General features: G+C 58.9%; 2 protein-coding genes and 1 long non-coding RNA gene across 4 annotated transcripts in view; 1 reads left to right on the forward strand and 2 right to left on the reverse strand.

Annotated features, from left to right (window-relative positions):
* Positions 1-5872, forward strand: FUZ (fuzzy planar cell polarity protein). Its single transcript, XM_040252247.1, has 11 exons — positions 1-350; positions 597-718; positions 966-1050; positions 1553-1621; positions 1847-1951; positions 3048-3245; positions 3391-3486; positions 3834-3940; positions 4016-4080; positions 4161-4235; positions 5388-5872. Exons 1-11 carry the CDS (start codon positions 240-242, stop codon positions 5612-5614), a joined length of 1260 nt encoding a protein of 419 aa, XP_040108181.1. The 5' UTR covers positions 1-239; the 3' UTR covers positions 5615-5872.
* On the reverse strand, positions 4695-5391 carry LOC120872117. Its single transcript, XR_005723188.1, has 2 exons — positions 5076-5391; positions 4695-4932 (listed from the first exon to the last, which is right to left on the reverse strand). It is a non-coding gene; the product is annotated as an uncharacterized LOC120872117 (long non-coding RNA).
* AP2A1 (adaptor related protein complex 2 subunit alpha 1) overlaps positions 5655-17637 on the reverse strand; it is a 27166-nt gene continuing 15183 nt past the window's right edge. Inside the window, exons 5-24 of one of the 2 annotated variants that reach the window (XM_040252245.1) lie at positions 15710-15839; positions 15357-15458; positions 13831-13939; positions 11900-12050; positions 11400-11568; positions 11112-11249; positions 10790-10972; positions 10295-10392; positions 9928-10159; positions 9664-9831; positions 9413-9576; positions 9057-9122; positions 8662-8718; positions 8476-8558; positions 8282-8371; positions 7065-7188; positions 6864-6980; positions 6702-6771; positions 6359-6493; positions 5655-6093 (exon numbers count right to left, since the gene is read on the reverse strand). In XM_040252245.1, the coding sequence (XP_040108179.1) occupies positions 6016-6093; positions 6359-6493; positions 6702-6771; positions 6864-6980; positions 7065-7188; positions 8282-8371; positions 8476-8558; positions 8662-8718; positions 9057-9122; positions 9413-9576; positions 9664-9831; positions 9928-10159; positions 10295-10392; positions 10790-10972; positions 11112-11249; positions 11400-11568; positions 11900-12050; positions 13831-13939; positions 15357-15458; positions 15710-15839 (2464 nt within the window). In that variant the 3' untranslated portion in view covers positions 5655-6015. The remainder of the gene's footprint in view (positions 6094-6358; positions 6494-6701; positions 6772-6863; positions 6981-7064; positions 7189-8281; positions 8372-8475; positions 8559-8661; positions 8719-9056; positions 9123-9412; positions 9577-9663; positions 9832-9927; positions 10160-10294; positions 10393-10789; positions 10973-11111; positions 11250-11399; positions 11569-11899; positions 12051-13830; positions 13940-15356; positions 15459-15709; positions 15840-17637) is intronic. The other variant, XM_040252246.1, reaches the window with a different exon arrangement.

A 17637-nucleotide genomic window follows, 5' to 3' on the forward strand; every position in this document is an offset into this window, starting at 1 on the left:
GACTTCCGGCGGGGGCGGAAGAGAGCGTAACCGGGCTCGGGGAGAGGCTCTGGAAAAGGGCTTGACGAAGGGTTTGAGTTGTGATGAGGAAGGCGGGAATCTAGTCCTCTTCCAATCAGCTCCCTATCTCGCCCTCTGGCGGCTCCGGACAGCAGCAGCCCGACTTCGTGTGACTATGGGCGTGCTCCGAGGCGGGCACTGACTCTCTCCACGAGGGAACTGGGTGGCGAGCGTTCCAGATGGGGGAGGAGGGGTCCGAGGGCACGGTACATCTGCTGTGCCTCGCGGCATCTAGCGGGGTCCCCCTGTTTTGCAGGAGCAGCCGCGGTGGCGCCCCCGCCCGCCAACAGGTGGGAGCCCTGGCGCCTGGATCTCTGAAATAGCAGGGTTTTAGGACTGGGTCCTCAAGGGAGTAGAGGGTGGGGACTTTCAGAGTTGTTTAGACCGTCGAAGGTGCAATTGACCAGTGATCCTGGTTCCTTGAAGCGGAGGGCCCAGGGGAATCTAGAGAGAGGAACGGGGCTGGGGGCCTGAGTAATTGGTTCCCAAGGAGGAAATTGGGAGGCTCTTGTCTCAAGTTCCCAATCTTTCCCCAGCTCCCATTCTCTGTCATCGGCTCCCTCAATGGAGTCCACATGTTTGGGCAGAATCTCGAGGTGCAGCTGAGCTCTTCGAGGACGGAGGACACAACCGTGGTGTGGAAGAGCTTCCACGACAGGTCTCCAAGGGTAGCTTGGGGGCAGGGCCAGGGGGACAGCCCCTGTTGAAGATGACCCCTAGGCTGTCCGGATCTCCAGCGTCAGCTGAGACTGGGTTGTGGGATCTTTGACAAGGCATTCAGCCTGATTCCTGAGCTTCTTTGTATGAGAGGCCGGTTGTGCTGGGGCATGGATCCAGGGCAGACCTACTCCTCTTTGCCTTGTTTACTTGGCCTGGACTCATCCTTCTCACCTTCTTTCTCACAGCATCACCCTCATTGTTCTGTCGTCTGAGGAGGGCACCTCGGAGCTGAGGCTGGAGAGACTACTCCAGATGGTGTTTGGGGCCATGGTGAGACTCCCTAACCCTCTTTAAAAAAAAAAAAAAAAGTTCTTGTTTGTTTTTGTCCATACCCTGTGGCATGTGGGATCAGAGTTCCCAGACCGGGAACTGAACCCGCCCCCTGCTGGGTGGAAGTGCCCTGTCTTAACCACTGGACCACTAGGGAAGAGAGAAGTTGCTCAGTTGTGTCTGACTCTTTGTGACTCTATGGACTGTAGCCCCCAGGCTCCTCCATCCATGGGATTCACCAAGCAAGAATACTGGAATACTAGGAATACTGGAATACTAGGGAAGTCCCTCCTTAACTCTCTTTCCCAACCCCAGGAATCTGAGCTCTCAGCATCCCTCTCACTCAGACCCAGGAGTCCAGACTCCCAGCAGCCTCCTGTAGAACCCACGAATTCTGGCCCTCAGTCTGACTCCTCCCTTAGACACAGAAGTCTGAGTCCCAGCCCATCCTGTCTTATAACCAATTGTCCAGGGCCCCTACTCTCCTATATGGTTCTTCTAGGTTCTTCTTGTGGGACTTGAAGAGCTGACCAATATCCGCAACGTAGAGAGACTGAAGAAGGAGCTGAGGGTGAGGATGCAGGACATGAGGATGGGAAGTTAGGATACCTGGTCACTGATATTTGGGAACTGTAGTTTCCAGAAAACCCTGGGGCAGCCTTATCCACTGGGCTCCCAGGGCATCTTGGTTGTCTAACATCCCCTAGCAAGGCCCAGTGGGCCAGTTTTCTGAGGGGGAGCCAGCAAATTTGGGTGCCACCTGGGTCTTAGGCTTCTCCATTTTCCCTTCTGCTAGGCCACTTACCGCCTCATCGACAGCTTCCTGGGGGACTCAGAGCTCATCGGAGACCTGACCCAGTGTGTGGACTGTGTGGTTCCTCCCGAGGGGTCCCTGCTGCAGGTATTGGGAATGCCTTGTAAACTTTTAAAACTATCCCTCTCGCCCTGGCTCAGTGGCCATCGTCTTACCTTTGGACCATTGCTTCTTCCTATCCTTTTGGCTTCCAGTCCAACTCCCACTTGACCCTGGAAGGATCTTTCTACACCCACAGCTGACTCTGTCCTTCCCCTGGTCACAGCCCACCTGAGACTTCATCAGTCCCAGGACAAGGTCCCAGCCCCTTAGTCTCAAGTTGAGGACCTGAGGAATCTGATGCCACCCACCTTCTCGCTCTAACCTCTGCTAACTCCTAACTCCACAGTCCACCCTCTCTTAGCTGCCTCATGAGTCTCACAAATCCCCACAACTCCCCAGTTTCTCTGCCCTGGCACATCCCGTTCTTTCTACCACGGAAATCTCTATCTACTGCTACTGCTGCTAAGTCACTTCAGTTGTGTCCGACTCTGTGCGACCCCATAGACGGCAGCCCACCAGCCTCCCCCGTCCCTGGGATTCTCCAGGCAAGAGTACTGGAGTGGGCTGCCATTTCCTTCTCCAATGTATGAAAGTGAAAAGTGAAAGTGAAGTCGCTCAGTCGTGTCCGACTCTTGGGTACCCCATGGACTGCAGCCTACCAGGCTCCTCCATCCATGGGATTTTCCAGGCAAGAGTACTGGAGTGGGGTGCCATTGCCTTCTCCAAATCTCTATCTACTGTTCCTTAAATATCAATCTGATTTCATCTGGCATGGGTGCCTCCCAGCAGTGTGGCTCTGGGCAGGTGATGACCTCTCTGAGCTTCAGTAGATTGTAGATTGCGCCCATCTGGCATTTAATAGCACTCAATAAGCTGCTGCTGTTAAAATTACTAGCTTCGGTAGGACGTGTCAGACTAGGCAGCGGTCACCCTACCTGTTTAATGTTACAGTGTGACTTGGGGATGGTAAGCTGCATGTGAAGGTGAAGGAACTCAGGCCCAGGGAGGGTGAGACACAGGAGCACGGCCACCAAGCTAGCTTTGAATTGTACGCCAGTCTCTTCCCCCTACTCACCCACCTGGGAAGTCTGTCGCCCCTGCTCTTGTCCTCTGACTCGCACGGCCTGCCTCCCTTACCCAGGAAGCCCTCTCTGGGTTCGCTGAGGCGGCGGGCACGGCCTTCATCAGCCTGGTCGTGTCGGGCCGGGTGGTGGCAGCGACCGAGAGCTGGTGGCGGCTGGGGATGCCGGAGGCCGTGCTTCTCCCTTGGCTGGTGGGGTCCCTGCCGCCGCAGGCCGCTCGCGACTACCCGGTGTACCTGCCGCACGGGAGCCCCAAGGTGAGTGAGTGGGTGGGGCGGGCAGGGCGAACGGTGAGGGCTGGGAGGAGCGCGCCGGGGGTGGGACCTGGAGGACCGCCTCTAGGAGCCCGGGCTTGACATGAGAAGAGGAGCTCAGGCCAGCCTACCCTCCTCGCTGCTGCAGGTTCCACACCGGCTACTGACCCTGACGCTTCTGCCGGACTTGGAGCTGTGTCTGCTCTGCGGCCCGCGGCCTCCCCTCAGCCAGCTGGATGCGCAGGTGAATCGGGGCTCCGTCCCGCTTTTCTCCTAGTTCACCTTTCTAGTCGCGAGCCCTGGCCCTCCCCTGAGCATCGTGCGGGGCAAGTGCGCCTTTACCCTGAACCCGCCCTGTGTCCGCCCCGCCCCTCAAGGCCCCACCCATCACAGGCCCCACCTTCTTGTAGGCCCCGCCCCCTTGGGCTCCGCCTCAGTGGCCCCCATCCTTCCAGGCCTCTATCTTCCCTTCCGCGGTCCCCTCAGCCTTTGTGGTCTCCTCCCCAGCTCCCTGGCCAAACTGCCTCCCCTTGGTACCCCCTGACCTCGTCCTTGGGCCCCGCCTCTCTCGCTGATCTCGCCCCCCTGCAGCTTCTGGAGCGCTGGTGGCAGCCCCTGCTGGAGCCGCTGCGGGGCTGCCTGCCGCTGGGACCCCGAGCGCTGCCCACGGGCTTCCCGCTGCACACGGACATCCTCGGGTAGGGCGCGGCAGGAGGAGTGGGTTGGAGGCCTTCAGCACCTCTTTCCTGGCCGTGACACCTGTTTCCCCACAGGCTGTTGCTCCTCCACCTGGAACTGAAACGCTGTCTCTTCACGGTGGAGCCCTCGCGGGATAAAGGTGACTGGGAAGTGGGCAGGGCCGGGAGGGGCGGGGCTGGGCAGGGGCTCTGCGTTACCACGCCCCTCTTCCACCTTCAGAACCGTCTCCGGAGCATCGCCGGCGCCTTCTCCGCTCTTTCTACACCCTGGTTACCGCCACTCACTTCCCACCAGGTCAGCGGCGGGCACAGTGACCCCTTTGCACAGATTGGGGCACGGGGTCCCAGTTCTCACGAGGTGGGAGTAAGAGGCGGAGGAGGGGAAAGCGGTAGAAGCGCGGACTGGGTATGGCCGTCTGTGAGGCCAGTGCATGTACACGGGCAAGAAGGGAAGAGAGCTGAAGGGAGGGGCAGGGAGGGCCCAGCCTGCAGGTGTCAGCCTCCTGGTTGATCTAAACACCCAGACCTCATCTCCTGCCAGGTGCTTTTTGTGTATTGACACGTTTCTTCCTCGGCTTTCCCTTATAGCTCAGTTGGTAAAGAATCTGCCTATGATGTGGGAGTCCTGGGTTCGATCCCTGGCTTGGAAAGATGCCCTGGACAAGGGAAAGGTTACCCACACCAATATTCTGGCCTGGAGAATTCCATGGACTGTATAGTCCATGAGATCACAAAGAGTCAGATAAGACTGAGCGACTTTCACATCCTAATAGTTGAAGGTTATGTCCTGTTACATCATTATTTCCATATTATAGATGAGCAACCAGTCTTAGCTAATAAACAGCAGAGCTCTGCTGTGATTCAAACACAGGCAGCCTGGCTCCCACATCCACACACTCCTGCTCTACTGCTGAAAATACAAGCTTTTGGGTGGAGGAGGTTGGTAGATTCCACAGAATCCAGGTCCAAGAGGAAAAGCTGTCACACAGAACCTGAGGCCCAAACAAAGAAAGGGACCCAGAGTGATACTACAGTCCCAGCAAAGACCCTGATGAGTGTAACAAAATGGTGAAAAGTTCCATCTGGAGGGGCAAAGGACTGCCCCTTCCTAGTCATGTGACCCCACCTCCCTCACCTGTTTCCCAAGTTGGGTGGGGTCCTCTGAGGCCAGTGCCTGGCACCTGGGCAGCATCTCTTGCATGTCTGTGATCTGTACTGCTAACCAGATTGCTTGGGGCTGCACACACAGTGTCCCCAGGAAAGTGGGGCACTGGGGCTGGAAGAGGGGGAGAAGTCTGATCTCCTCAAGTCCTGACAGCTGGCTGGAGCTGCGAGCCTCTTCCATCAGATGTCAAACTTAGCCCAGGATGGGGGTGGCTCCCTCAGGTTGGCATCCTAGTTGTCCAGGCCTCACTGGTCACCTCGACCTTCGCTGTCCTTCCTTCAGAGCCGGGGCAGCCAGAGGAGAAAGCAGAAGAGGCCGTCCACCGGGCCCAGGTAGCCAGAGCCTGCTACTTGGTGTTGGGGACTGAGGAGCCAGGCACGGGATGGCGGCTGGTGGCACTGCAGTTGGGGCCACGGCGGCTGCTGCTGCTGCTGTCTGCTCAGAGTCCCACATATGGGCTGCGGGGCCTGGCCACCCACACTCTGCATGCCCTCACCCCGCTCCTCTGACCACTGGACCTGAACGCCAGACACAGACAAGGACAGGGGCTATTAGCGTCTCTGTTTATTCGCTCACAATAATACACAGCCCCTGGAAGGGAGGGGGCAGGAGGGGCTATGACAGGATGGGGTGGGAGAGGAGGAGGCACCCACTTCCCCGGCCCCTCTCCCCTCTGTGCTTCGGGGGAAAAGGGAGGGAGGGGGCTCCCCCTTACCCCCCCAGAATGTAAACAGCAGCAGATGAACAAAAATAAAAATACAAAAGGCCGGAGGAAGTTCCTGGACATCCCCCCACCCCAGGGTCTTCCCGGTCACCAGCGGAGGTCCCTCGCTGCCCCATCCACCAAAGCTGCCTCAGTCCTGGGGGCTGCCCAGTGCCAGCCACATCCCCGGGGGGCAGAGTCCAGGGCTCAGAACTGCTGGGCCAGCAGCTCACACAGGTGACGGGAGACAGGCTCCTTGCTGGTGCGCAGGGTCAGCCGGTACATCTAGCAGGGACAGGGCGACTCAGGGAGGAGGCAGAGAGAATGGAGAGCGGCGGGGGGGAGGAGAGTTAGGGCAGATAGGTGATGAGAGAGAAAGGATCAAGGAGTCAGAAAGGTGATATAAGAGAGGAAAAGGATGAAAGGTAAAAAAGAGGTCAGAAAGGGTATAAAGGATATATAGAGAGAAAAAGCAGGGAGGAAAAGGGAGAGGAAGACAGAAGGGCAGAGAATGCACAAAGAGCAGGAGGCCTTGGAAACCACCACTCACCTGAGCCTGGGCATTGGGCTCCAGCCGGAGCAGACAGCCCACCTGCAGGGCTTTAGTCTGGATGATTCCAGCCCCCACAAAGTTCTCAGGGTTGGGGTCCACATTGTCCAGGAGAGCAGAGCCAAACCCCAGGAGCTAAGGGGGAAGGGAGGGTGCCCAATCTCTGTTAGTTCCCAGACAGCGGCATACCAGTTACCCCAAACCCTCGGGAGTGGAAATTAGTCCCACTTGACCAGTGGGAAAACAGGTTCAAGTAAAGCAGCCACCGTACTCCAAATCAGAGTTTGGGAGAGGAAAGAGGCTGGGATGGTAGCCCCCGTACCTCTCCTGTCTAGCCTCTCACCTTGGCCTTAGTGACCTCTGCGTCCATGGGGTGGTTGGCTTTGAAGATTTTCTGGGCCTCCTGTTGGGGGCTAGGGGCGGGAAAAGGTCCAAGTCAGGGATCTGGAAGCCCCAGTCCTGCCCACCCTGAGGGCGGCTTTGGTTCCCCTTGCCCGCGGCTCACAGGCTCAGCTGCTTCCAACGCTGGAAGAAGTCCTGGGCCGCCATCTCTGTCGGCTGGAAGAACTTGTTGATGGTCACTGGGAGCTTCAGGGTGAGGGACTGGGGGGCGCCCCCGTACCTGTAGGGAGAGGGAGGGCTCGTCAGGCCCCGCCCTCGCCCTGGAGGCCCCGCCCACCCAGCATCGCCCCGCCTCCTGACTCACCGGAAGCGCACCGACAGGAGCGGCGGCGTCAGGAAGTCCCGCAGACACTCAATGTTGAGCACCTGCTGAACTTGCGCCCCGCCATCCACCTGCGAGGCCACCCGCTTGGTCTGCACGGCCAGCTGTGCCCGCCCGTGGTCAAGGAAGCCAGAAACGCGAGCGGTGGAGCGGGGAGGAATGGAGGGGAGCCGAGGAGGGTGTGGGGACTTCACCATCACCTGATGGTTCAGAACTTCCCTGGCGCTCCCAGCCCTGCCATCCCGGGCTCATCCAACATGAACCAGCTCCAAAGTCCTTCCTAATCCAAACCTCTGACCTGGGTGCCTCTGGCTTTCCACAGTGGGCTCAGCCACCTCTATGGCACAGGTCACGGCCTGGCTCTGAAGGCTGACCTGGGCTTGAATCCCAGCTCTTAGAGATTAAGAAGTCACTTAACCTCTCTTAGCCTCATCTTCAAAATGGATGTAAGTGTCCTCAGCAGTCAATGAAATAATCTCCCACAAGTACCTGTCAGTGTGTCTGGCACATGGTAAGTTCACTGAAATGGTAGCAATCAGTGTTACCACCATCTATCTTTGTGTCAACAACCCATGGCAAGTTGGGGCCTTATTTCTCTCCTCCCGCCCCTGCCCAGCACAAAGCTGAGCCTCCAGGAGGTCTCTGGAAATGATGAATGAAACAAAGAGCTAAAATGGTCTTCAAATTTTGGGGTATAATCACTCTAATTTCCAAGTTGTGGAAACTGAGGCCCAGAGAAGGGGGACAGGGGACTGACACTGCTCAAGCAGTTCCTTCATGCCAGCCACCCTTCCAGGGTCTTCCAGCACACTGATTTTCAAAATGAGACTGAGAAGGAGAGGATCCACACTTCACTGAAGGAATTTCAGGGCTCAGAGAGGCCAAGTGACTGGCCGAGGCACTGGAATCATGGGTGTGGAGCCCGATGGAAGACAAGGTTAGGACGGGGGGCCTGACAGGGACCAACTGAGGCCCAGAGCATGTGGGATTCGGGAAATAACATCTGCATCCCCGTCACATCATGTCAGTGTCCTTTCCTGTCCTGGGAAAGAGGCCTCTTATAGAAGATGCTAAATCTCAGAGAAGTACCATGGGCTCAGTCTCTCAAGTAAGGGGGCCAAACAGGGATCTGGATCTGTTTCCCAGCTGCCAGGAAGGCAGACCTGGAGGGGCAGGGCTGGGCCAGGCTGAGAGGATATGAGTCTGGAGGTCTCCAGGGTGGACCACAGTGGGAGAGAAGTTCTGGAACTGCACCGAGGTCTTGTTGCCATAGAAGAGATACATTCGGCCTGCGGGAGCAGGGGTGAGAGGCAGGGCTCCATCTGAGTTCCTTCCATGTCCTCCCCAAGCCGGGATCTCCTGGAAACCTCCCCCCATTGCCCCCAGGACCCACCCAAGTTCTGCCGGAACTCTGACTTGACTCCAATCTGCAACAGCTGGTTCTCAAACAGGACCCCGTTATTCCTGCACACGAACCTGCGTGGGGCAGTTGGGGGTCAGGATGACGGTGCCTGCCTGGGCTCTGCTCTGTGCTCCCCACATGTGCCTACTTCCCTCCCCAACCTCACCCACAACTCACTTATTCAGCAGCTCATCAGCTTCCGGGATGGGCGGGCCAATGTCCTCAGGACCTGGGCTGCAGGTGGGAAAGGAGAGAGATGGGACGGGGGTTGGGGGACTAGAGGTCAAGGCCCAGAGCTAGTGGTAGGAGACAGCAAGCCCTGAAGGAACAGAAGCCCAGAATCCACATACCTGGATTCCCCACAGAGCCCCTCAATCACACTGGCAATTGCCTCTGATGGGAATAGGACCCTGGCAGGAGCCATCACCCCCCTACCCTGTACCAGACGGCCCTGATTCTCACTCCCAAGCCCTCGCAGCTCATCAGGAGAGACTGCTGAGAGCTCCCAGTCCCCTAACCCTCCCTGGGGGATACAAGAGTCTGCCCCCCAACCCCCTGAGGCCACCCCTTACTCAGCAGCTGGAGCTGGGTCAGCCAGCAAAGCCATGGGGCTCTCAGGGGCAGGCGGCTCCAGCTCGCTGGGCCATCCAATCCCAGAGCAGACAAGAGAAGACAGGCGTGGCAGGCAGCCAGTCCCAGAGAGGCAGCAAGAGGGCAGAGAGAGAAAGAGAGACGGGAGGAGAGGAGAAGGAAGAGCAGGCTGAGACGGTGACAGGGAAGGACGACACAAGGTGGCCAGGGTCAGCGAGAGCCCAGAGAGGCCCAGAGGGAGGGAGCGGGGAGACCGGGGCAGGCAGCAGCCAAGGCAGACACGAGGCTCAGGGAGAGGGGAGTTCGGGTGGGGGGCAGATGGGCCCAAGGCCGGTACCTGAGGAAGGCCTCCTCGGGGCTGGGCCCCAGACCGGGCTGGGTGGCCGGGCTGTCGGAGAAGACATCCACCAGGAGGTTGCCTGCACCTGAGGGGGCCGGGGGTGCCGCGGGGGGAGGGGCTGCCCGCAGCCCCAGGAGGTCGGCGGAGGGCGAGGGTGTGGACTGCGGGCAACGTGGAGGCAGGTGAGAAGGGGCTGGCCTGGCTGGGCCCAGCCGCCCCTGCCCCCAGCCCAGCCCCCCGGGACTCACCACGGTGCTGGGGGTGGGCTCCACGCCCCCATTGATGTCATGGCTGCTGGGGTCCCTCCGGCTGTCGTCCAGGGCGCTGCCAGCCCCCGGCCCCTTCTTGCGCTTCAGCTTGGCCAGGATGGACGACTCTCGCTCTGGGAAGGGTGGCATCTCCTCCAGCACCGTGGCCTGCAAGGTTCGGTCAGGGACGGGCATCAGCGCCGGTCTCGGGCTGGAGCCGGGGAGAAGGTGCAGGGGCGGGGCACATGGGGACTGGGCTCTGACCAGGACGTCTGTGCTGGCCACCGAGCTGAGGGTGAGGTACTCAACAGCCCGCTGCTGGAGCTCCACGTCGGCGTTGCGCAGCTGGGAGCCGGCCCGCAGCACGCCCTGGATGGTGGCCTTGGTCTCCGGGAAGAGGTTGATGAACTTGATGTAGGTGGAGAGCAGCAGGGCCCGTGTGGCCACGCTGCACAGGTGGAACTTGGAGTGCAGCAGGGAGAACTGCACTGGGGGGCTGCGGGGAGTGGGCGGATGTCGGTGGGCGGCGCCTCTACCGCCCTCTCCTAGAAGCCCCCGCAGGAGGTGCCCCCTCCCTCAGAGGGACCCTTTCTAGGACCCCATGTGGGCCCTGGAGCCTCAGACCCCTCACCTGGAGCGGGGGTCCCCAGCAATCAGGTTCCCAAACTCCCCAAGGATGTAGCCGCCGACCTTCACCATGTTCTCATGGCAGGCGGGTGCCTGGAGCGCCTGCGGGCGGGGACAGCGGTGAGCATCAGCATCCTGGCTCAGGAGCGCTCAGCATGCGCCAGGCGCTCCACTGAGCCCTTGACTCCTATTAACTGCAGAAGCCTGGTGACTGCTGTGGGTGGGTTTACAGCTGGGGAAACTGAGCCATGGAGCAGTTAAGTGAGTGAACTGAGCTCACACGGGGAATAAAACGGAGCTGAATGGGCCCTCTTGTCTGGGGTGGAAGGGGTGGGAAACTGGCGGAACACACCAGGCATCCTGTGCCCTGCTGACCTTCACGTTGGCCCGTGGTGGCCCAGCCCCTCTGAGGATGAGGCCTGAGCCAGCTGGCCCCACAACCCCAGCTGTCCTGGCTCTGTCCTGATGCCCCATTATGGGGTGGGACAGGGGCGCTGACCTCGAAGACGGTCTTGGCAGCGTAGCCCTGCACGTCGTCGCGGTTGGTGACGATCTGTAGCACGCGGTACCACACCTCCTCGCTCACGTAGTCGCCCGCGATGCGGATGAGGTTCAGGATGGTGTCCACGTACCAGCTGTAGTCCACGGCGTACTTCTCAGCCAGGATGGCCACCTTCAGGACCTGCCGGCCGGAGGGAAGGTAGGGCGTGCGTGTGTGCCCCAGACAGGGGAGGTGGGGTGTGGACTTGCCACGTCTGGGCTCGGCAGGTCCCCACCTGGAGACCCTGGAATCTGGGTGCCTGGCCCCTCCCAGGACTCACAATCTCTTCACGAATGGCATAGTCGGCCGTCTCCAGGTACCGCAGCATCTCTGACACGATCTGTTTGGCATTGCTCCGGTCACACATGGCGTAGAGGAGGTCAGCCGCCCGCTGCCGCACACTGACGTCCCGTTCCGTCTGAGGAAGCAGAGCAGGCAGGGTGTGCTCTAGGCTCCCTTCTGGCCTGGGCTGGTCACCCAGGGCCGCTGGGTCCCTGAGCCGCTCCAAGGGAGCAGAGGAGCCACAGGCCAGGTCAGTATGGCCAGGATAGGCTCCCAGAGGTCGCACCTTGAGGGCGTTGATGACGGTGTCGATGTGCGTCTTGACTGCCTCGTGGGAGAACTCGGAGCTGGCCAGCGTGCACATGCTCTCCAGGGCCAGGTAGCGCAGGTTGGTCTCCCGGTGCTGCAGGAACTGGCCCAGCTGGTTACAGGCCCGAACCAGGAGGTTGGGCTCACTGCCGGCGCGAGAGGGAGAGATGGGGGCCGGGGGCGGTGAGAACACACAGCTGACATGAGGAGACGCAGGACTGGCCCCAGCCGACGCATCTCGCATCCTCCTCAGGACCCCACTCTGAGCTCCCACCCTGTCCCAGTCACAGCCATGCCTGGGGACCCAACACCTGGGCCGTCCAGCCCAGATGCGGAGAGCCAGGAATTCTGCCCCGCAGAAGGGGCCCAGCGCCCGCGAGTCACGGCAACATTCCAGAACCACATCACCCTCCTACCTCGAAGTCACGTTCCCAGACCCTGTCCCCTAGGACCCGGGAGTCTGGCCCCTGCAGGCACCTGTCATAGTGGATAATGAGGCTGATGGTCTCGAAGAGGATGGCGTTCTTGGCGTTGGAGTGTTGGACCTTCTTGGATTTGGGCGGCTCCTGGGCCTTGTTGAGCACGGTCTCCAGGCACTCCACCAGCCGCCCCTTCACGGCCGCGTCCTCTGAGGAAACAGAGGGCATGCCCCAGGTTGAGCTCCCTGCAGGCCCGGGGCCCCTGCCAGGGGGCAGGGGCCACACCATGGCCCCTGTCCTCCAGAGGAAGAGGGCAGGCCCAGCAGCTTCAGGCTGGGGTCTTGACTCCAAGCCCTTCTGGGGTCCCCAGGCCACACAGGGAAGCTAACAGAGGACAGGACCCCAGACCTGGGCTCTCGTCCTGCTCTGTTCTGATTCTGCTGGGACAGAGTCGGCACCCCGGGAGCCCCTCTTTCCCCTCGCTGCAGCACCCAGGCCCTCTAGGAGTCTCACAGAGCAAAGACAGTCCCAGGAACCCTCCCCAGAGACACCTCCAAACCCGGCCCTTCCCAAGGAGGGGTCTGAGCACCTGAGACAACTGCCAACCAGGAGCTCACAAAACCCAGAAAACCACCATTCCCTTGCCTGTGAGGTGACCCTAAGTGGACAGAACAGCTGGCAACTGTTCTAGCAAAAAATGCGGCACCCAGATCTATCAGAAAATTCACGAGACAGAAAACCAGCTAAAGGACCTAGGGAGCGATCAGCTGAATCCAGAACGTTCCACACACCGCAACACAAAACTCTCCTGTTTTTTAAAAAACAGGCAGTTTTGCAGTTTGTGGGAGGCACAACTATTCCAGATGTGGGGCAAAAAATGACAGACATAATCATAGTTAATTTGCAGTCCTGGACTGTATTTTTTAAGCCCGCCCTGGGCACACCCCAAAATTACGAGGTGGGGCTTAGGCTCTAGCTGTACCTTTTCTTAAGGGGTGAGCAAAGCAGCCCAGCTTGGGAAGAGCCTTCCCCAGGGACTCACAACAAAATGCATCCCTGGCTTTTACAGGCTGAGAAGGGCCTCTGTGTCACATTCCTCACACACTCTACTACAGTGTGTGCACACTGGCTGCAAGATTCAGGGCCGCACACCAGCCACCATCCCCAGCGGGTGCCCAGCACCCTGGATGAATCGAAGGGCACCGTTTCTCAAGCACCTACTATGTGCCGAGTGCCTCAGCACAGGTGCTCGAAACTGCTCTGTGAGGTCAGACAGCCGAGGATCGGGATGTTCCGGGGGAGCCTGGCCCATGTGGCAGAGGGAAGGGGTTACGTGCATGGACTCAGGGGTGAGGCTCTGCTCTTTGTCACTGCCCAGGGCCTGGAAAGATGCCTCATCTCCAAGCCCCCATTTCCGAGACGGCTGCCCCTCGCCAGCTCTGCAGGGGCGGCTGGCCACCCTGGTACAGCACCTGCTCACTGCAGGCCCTTCGTCCACACCAGTGCTCGTGACCACGAGCACTGAGGGCGTGAAAACCCCTAACAGAGCTATGCTGACTCCCACCACTCAGCCTAGGGTTACCCTTTAATCTGCTGGGCAAGGCCCCCTCCAAGCCTCGGTTTCCTCATCTGTAAGAGAGAGGTGACAAGAGCCCCAGTGTTCCAGGGCCGGGGCATGAGTCTGGCTTTACAAGGCCCCTGGCCCACGGCAGGGGCCTCAGTGGCCATCTGTCCGTTCCCTGGGCTGGGGGGAGGGCTCCCTGCTGCAGGTGCCCCCCCCCCGGCCCCTCACTGCCTCGACAACATGCTCGTCCCAGAGCCTAAGTGGGCCGTGGGCTCGGCACTGCCCCCACTGCAGCCTCGGATCAGGGGCTGCAGACACCAGGCCTGCCTCTGGGAAATCTGGACACAGACCCCTGGGGCCCCACCCCCTGGCCAGGCTGGGGGTCAGAGGCCCCCAGACCCCGGCCCGTGTGGGCTTGTTGGTACCTGGTGGCGGGTAGCACTGCAGCAGCCGCAGAAGCTTCACGGAGAGCCAGGGCGCTGGCACAAAGTAGTAGGTGTAGTCCTGGAGGTCAGTGGAGGCCGAGGAGACAATCTGGGGGCAGAGAGGGGTGGGCAGGGGCATGGGGAGGGGCGGCTGTCACAGTGTGAACCTCTATGGAGCAGAAATTGGAGGCTCAGGGAGGGTGGTGAGGAAGCCTTGGGGACACAGAGTCTGACCAGGTGGATCTAAGCCCAAGCTAGGACTGGTCAATTTTTCCAAGTAAAGCTGGTGTTGAGTGGGCAGGGAATCTTGGCCAATCAATCCCCTTCTGTGAACGCCTGATGCCAACCCGGCACCTCACAACACCCTGGGCCACCTCCACTAGCAGATGGACCTCACCAGCTCCCTAGAGCGTGCTCCCTTGTGGCTCTCCTCCAACATCGGAAGCTACTCAGGAACAGGAACTGAATCTGACCCTTTCCTGGGTCCCTGGGCCTACCACACAGTCAGACAGGAGAAGGGCTCAGCGAAGGGGTGGGGGAATTAGTGAAAGAGTGTGTGACTTTATTGTCCTCACAGCAAACTCCTGTGCAACTGTGAAAACCCCTTTTCCAGGAGGCAAGCCTCATCCTGCTCTGAGCCCTCTCCATGACAGTAGTTGCCCCTCCTCCACTGTCACTGTCTGTGTCTCTCCTACCAAGCGTGGCCCACAGGAGTATTCAAATGTGTGGTGAATGAATGAAAAATGTGGTTGAATAAATGAGCTGATGTTTTGTTCTCTTTCATTGAGAACCCAGGCCTCTCTTTACCTGCTCAGGAAATGTTTTTATTTACTCCAAGTTTCAACTCAGGCAAGGATCACCTCCACCAGGAAGCCTTCCTGGACATCCTTGCTATCTCCACGACCATACACACTGTCCCTTTTATGATAATCTGTGCCTGGTCGGCCTGTCCTGCAACACATCCCTCCTCCACATCCTTCCTCCGACCAGGACAGGAAGCCCCTGAAGGCAGGGTCTCATTCATCTGTGTCTCAGTGTCAGTCCGGACAGAGCTGGGCACAGAAGCAGCCTCGGAGCATGCGCCCAGGATAGGGCCGAAGGTGGTGAGGAGCAGAAAGGAGGGAAAGAAAGACGCGTGAGAAGGAGAAGCAGGAGAAGAAGCGGGAGGAAACGAGGGTGCAAGAGGGAGGGGGACAGGAGAGCAACCTCCCTTGCTGGGAGCTCCCGGCGCACTGGGCCCTGTGCTCACACTCTACAGGTTAACTCACAGCAGCTATGCTGTGAGGCAGGTTCCTGGAATCATCCCATCAAACAGATGAGGTCAACGAGGCCCAGAGAGGTGACGCCACTTGCCTAGGGCCACACGGCCAGGGAGTAGCCGAGCAGGGATGAACTCCGCTCCAAGCCTGCGTTCTTAACTGCCGGGCTGGATGGTCTCTCACAGAGAGCGAGGGGGGACCAGAGGGGTGCCCAGAGGACAGGCACACCAGGGCCACCTTCCCAGTCAGCGCGGACACCACACCTACCCGGCTCAGGCGCGACACGGCCAGGGAGACGCACGTCTTGAAGTCATCCGGGTTCTTCTTGCAGAGACAGGTGATGAGGCTGACTGCGGCTGTGACCACGCCCTGCAGGGGCAGGACAGAGGCGGCTCAGGGCCCTCGGGGGACTGGGGCATGGGGTAGGGACAGCGGTCCGCGCCTCTGCCCTGGCTGGGCAGGCGCTGGGACGTGGGGGCCACGCTGGGTGTCAGAAACAGGGGCTGGATGTTCCCTGAGGGGCAGGCTGAGTGATGGATGCTGGGGACACTGGACAGGACCCTGGGCAGCCAGGAGGGTGTGGTGTCGCGGACACAGGCAGGGTGGGGCAGGGGCCTCACCATGTGCTGGTCATTGAGCAGGTGCACCACGCGGGCCGTCCACTCGCCCATGGGCACCAGGTCGGGCGAGGCCTTGTAGAGCCGCAGCAGGCACAGGGCCGCGCTCTGCTTCACGCTGTCCATGCTGTCCCTGTGGGCACACAGAGTGGGGTGGGGGGTGCTCAGTGCGACCCCAGCCCTGCACTCCCTCCTCCTCTCACCCCTCCCGGGAAGGGTGTCCAGCGAGAGGCGGCAAGAGCCTCCCAGGAACCCTCTGAGGCTGCCCTCACTGCCCACCGGGCCTCCGTCTCTTCCTCTGCAAAATGGGTTGTATCGCAGTGACCTCACGGGGTCTCAGGCAGGACAAGTGTGGCTCTGCGCCTTTAGTCAGTCACCGCCTGCTTATCTGAGCACCTACTGGGCGCCGGGCACTCCTGTTGGCACTGTGGACTGTGTGTGCGTGCTCAGTAGCTCAGTCACATCTGACTCTTTGCAACTCTGTGGACTGTAGCCCACAAGACTCTGTCCGTGGGATTTTCCGGGCAAGAATACTGGGCAGAGTGGTGGGCAAATTGCTCCAAACTGTGTCCTCAGAGAGCTTATGTTCTTACCAAGGCAGCCCCATCCTACAACAGATACCGTCTGGGTTCAGCGCTCCAGGGCCAGCTAGCACAGGAGCTCTGGTGATGGTGTTAAGCACGAAAGCCTCACTGATAAGGCACCGGGTGAACAGAAAACTCCGAGAAAACACTACAAATCTACACAGATGCTCCCGGCAGAGCCAAGAGCCTGTGGAGGCCCTGAGCCAGGTGGGCCTGTGTGTGGGAGGAGCCTCAAGGAGGCTTGGCGCCCCCTACAGTCTCTAGACTATCTGAATCTTAGGATCGAGCTCTTTCATTGATTCTTGTATCTTCTTAGCCGTCATCTGTTCAAACACTGCTTCTGTTACGATTCTCTCCCTTTTCTCTTCCTAGAACTCTAAACGGTGTTGTTAGACTGTATCTCCCTTGACTCTTAGCCTCTCTTAAATTTTTCCATCTCTTTGCTTCTCTGGACTGTATTCTGATTAACGTGTCCAGTTCCTCTGCCTATTTCTAATCCCTGCTTTGGTTCTGTCTACTCTGCTGCTAAACTAAAACACTTATTTTCTTTATGAAAACTCCCAATTCTTTTTTTGGCTGTATTACGTGGCTTGTGAGATCTTAGTTCCCTGACCAGGGATTGAACCTGGGCCCTTGGCAGTGACAATGCTGAGTTCTAGCCACTGGACCACCACGGAATTCCCTGAAAACGCCAATTCAACTGTGATTTTCCGTTTTCTTTTTGCTGGCTCTCCTTCATGGCGCCTTGCAGCCTGCGTTTAGTGATTTTCAACCGTGAGCTTCTCATGTAACCTGGAGCTTCATCTAGGGAAATCACAGAGGCTTGTGGTGAAGGTGGCTTTCTCCAGAAACACTTGTTTGCGTCTGTCAGGCACTAGGGTACTAGCAGTATGTATCACTTTAAACTAAAGCTTGGCTTACGGATCTATGGATGATCCAGGAAAGGGAAACTCAGGCTGAAAACCAGTGTTGTGGCCTGTTTCATGCCAAGACTTGAAAGGGGTAACTCTGCCTATAGTCCCTAAGGGGATTTATTTCTAGGTCACCCTCACTTTGAAGTGTGGCCTCTGGAGCCTCTGCTTGAACAAGCTTTGTCTTCTGTTCCCAAAGGCTGCAGGGCCCCAAAACCAATATCCAGGTTCACCCAGTTCAGCAGATGCCCTAAGCAAAATCCATTTCAAAACAGCGATGGTTTTACCTGCTCAAAACACACCAATTGCTTCCCATTTCAATCAGAATAAAATCCAAACACCACTATGGAAACACCCAAGTGAACTTTTTGGCCAACCCAATACAAAGCTCATGCCTACCCGGGCCTTTGCACTTACTGCTCCTTTTGCTTGGAAC

Source organism: Oryx dammah, unplaced genomic scaffold, assembly GCF_014754425.2.
Source record: "Oryx dammah isolate SB20612 unplaced genomic scaffold, SCBI_Odam_1.1 HiC_scaffold_13, whole genome shotgun sequence".
Classification (NCBI taxonomy): Eukaryota; Metazoa; Chordata; class Mammalia; order Artiodactyla; family Bovidae; genus Oryx; species Oryx dammah.

What these genes read in the sequence shown, in the direction of transcription:
- FUZ (XM_040252247.1), top strand. Translation starts at nt 240, where the DNA reads ATGGGGGAGGAGGGGTCCGAGGGCACGGTACATCTGCTGTGCCTCGCG. An exon ending in GCGCCCCCGCCCGCCAACAG is followed by an intron (nt 351 to 596) that starts GTGGGAGCCCTG and finishes ATCTTTCCCCAG; the next exon opens with CTCCCATTCTCTGTCATCGG. An exon ending in TGCCGCACGGGAGCCCCAAG is followed by an intron (nt 3,246 to 3,390) that starts GTGAGTGAGTGG and finishes TCGCTGCTGCAG; the next exon opens with GTTCCACACCGGCTACTGAC.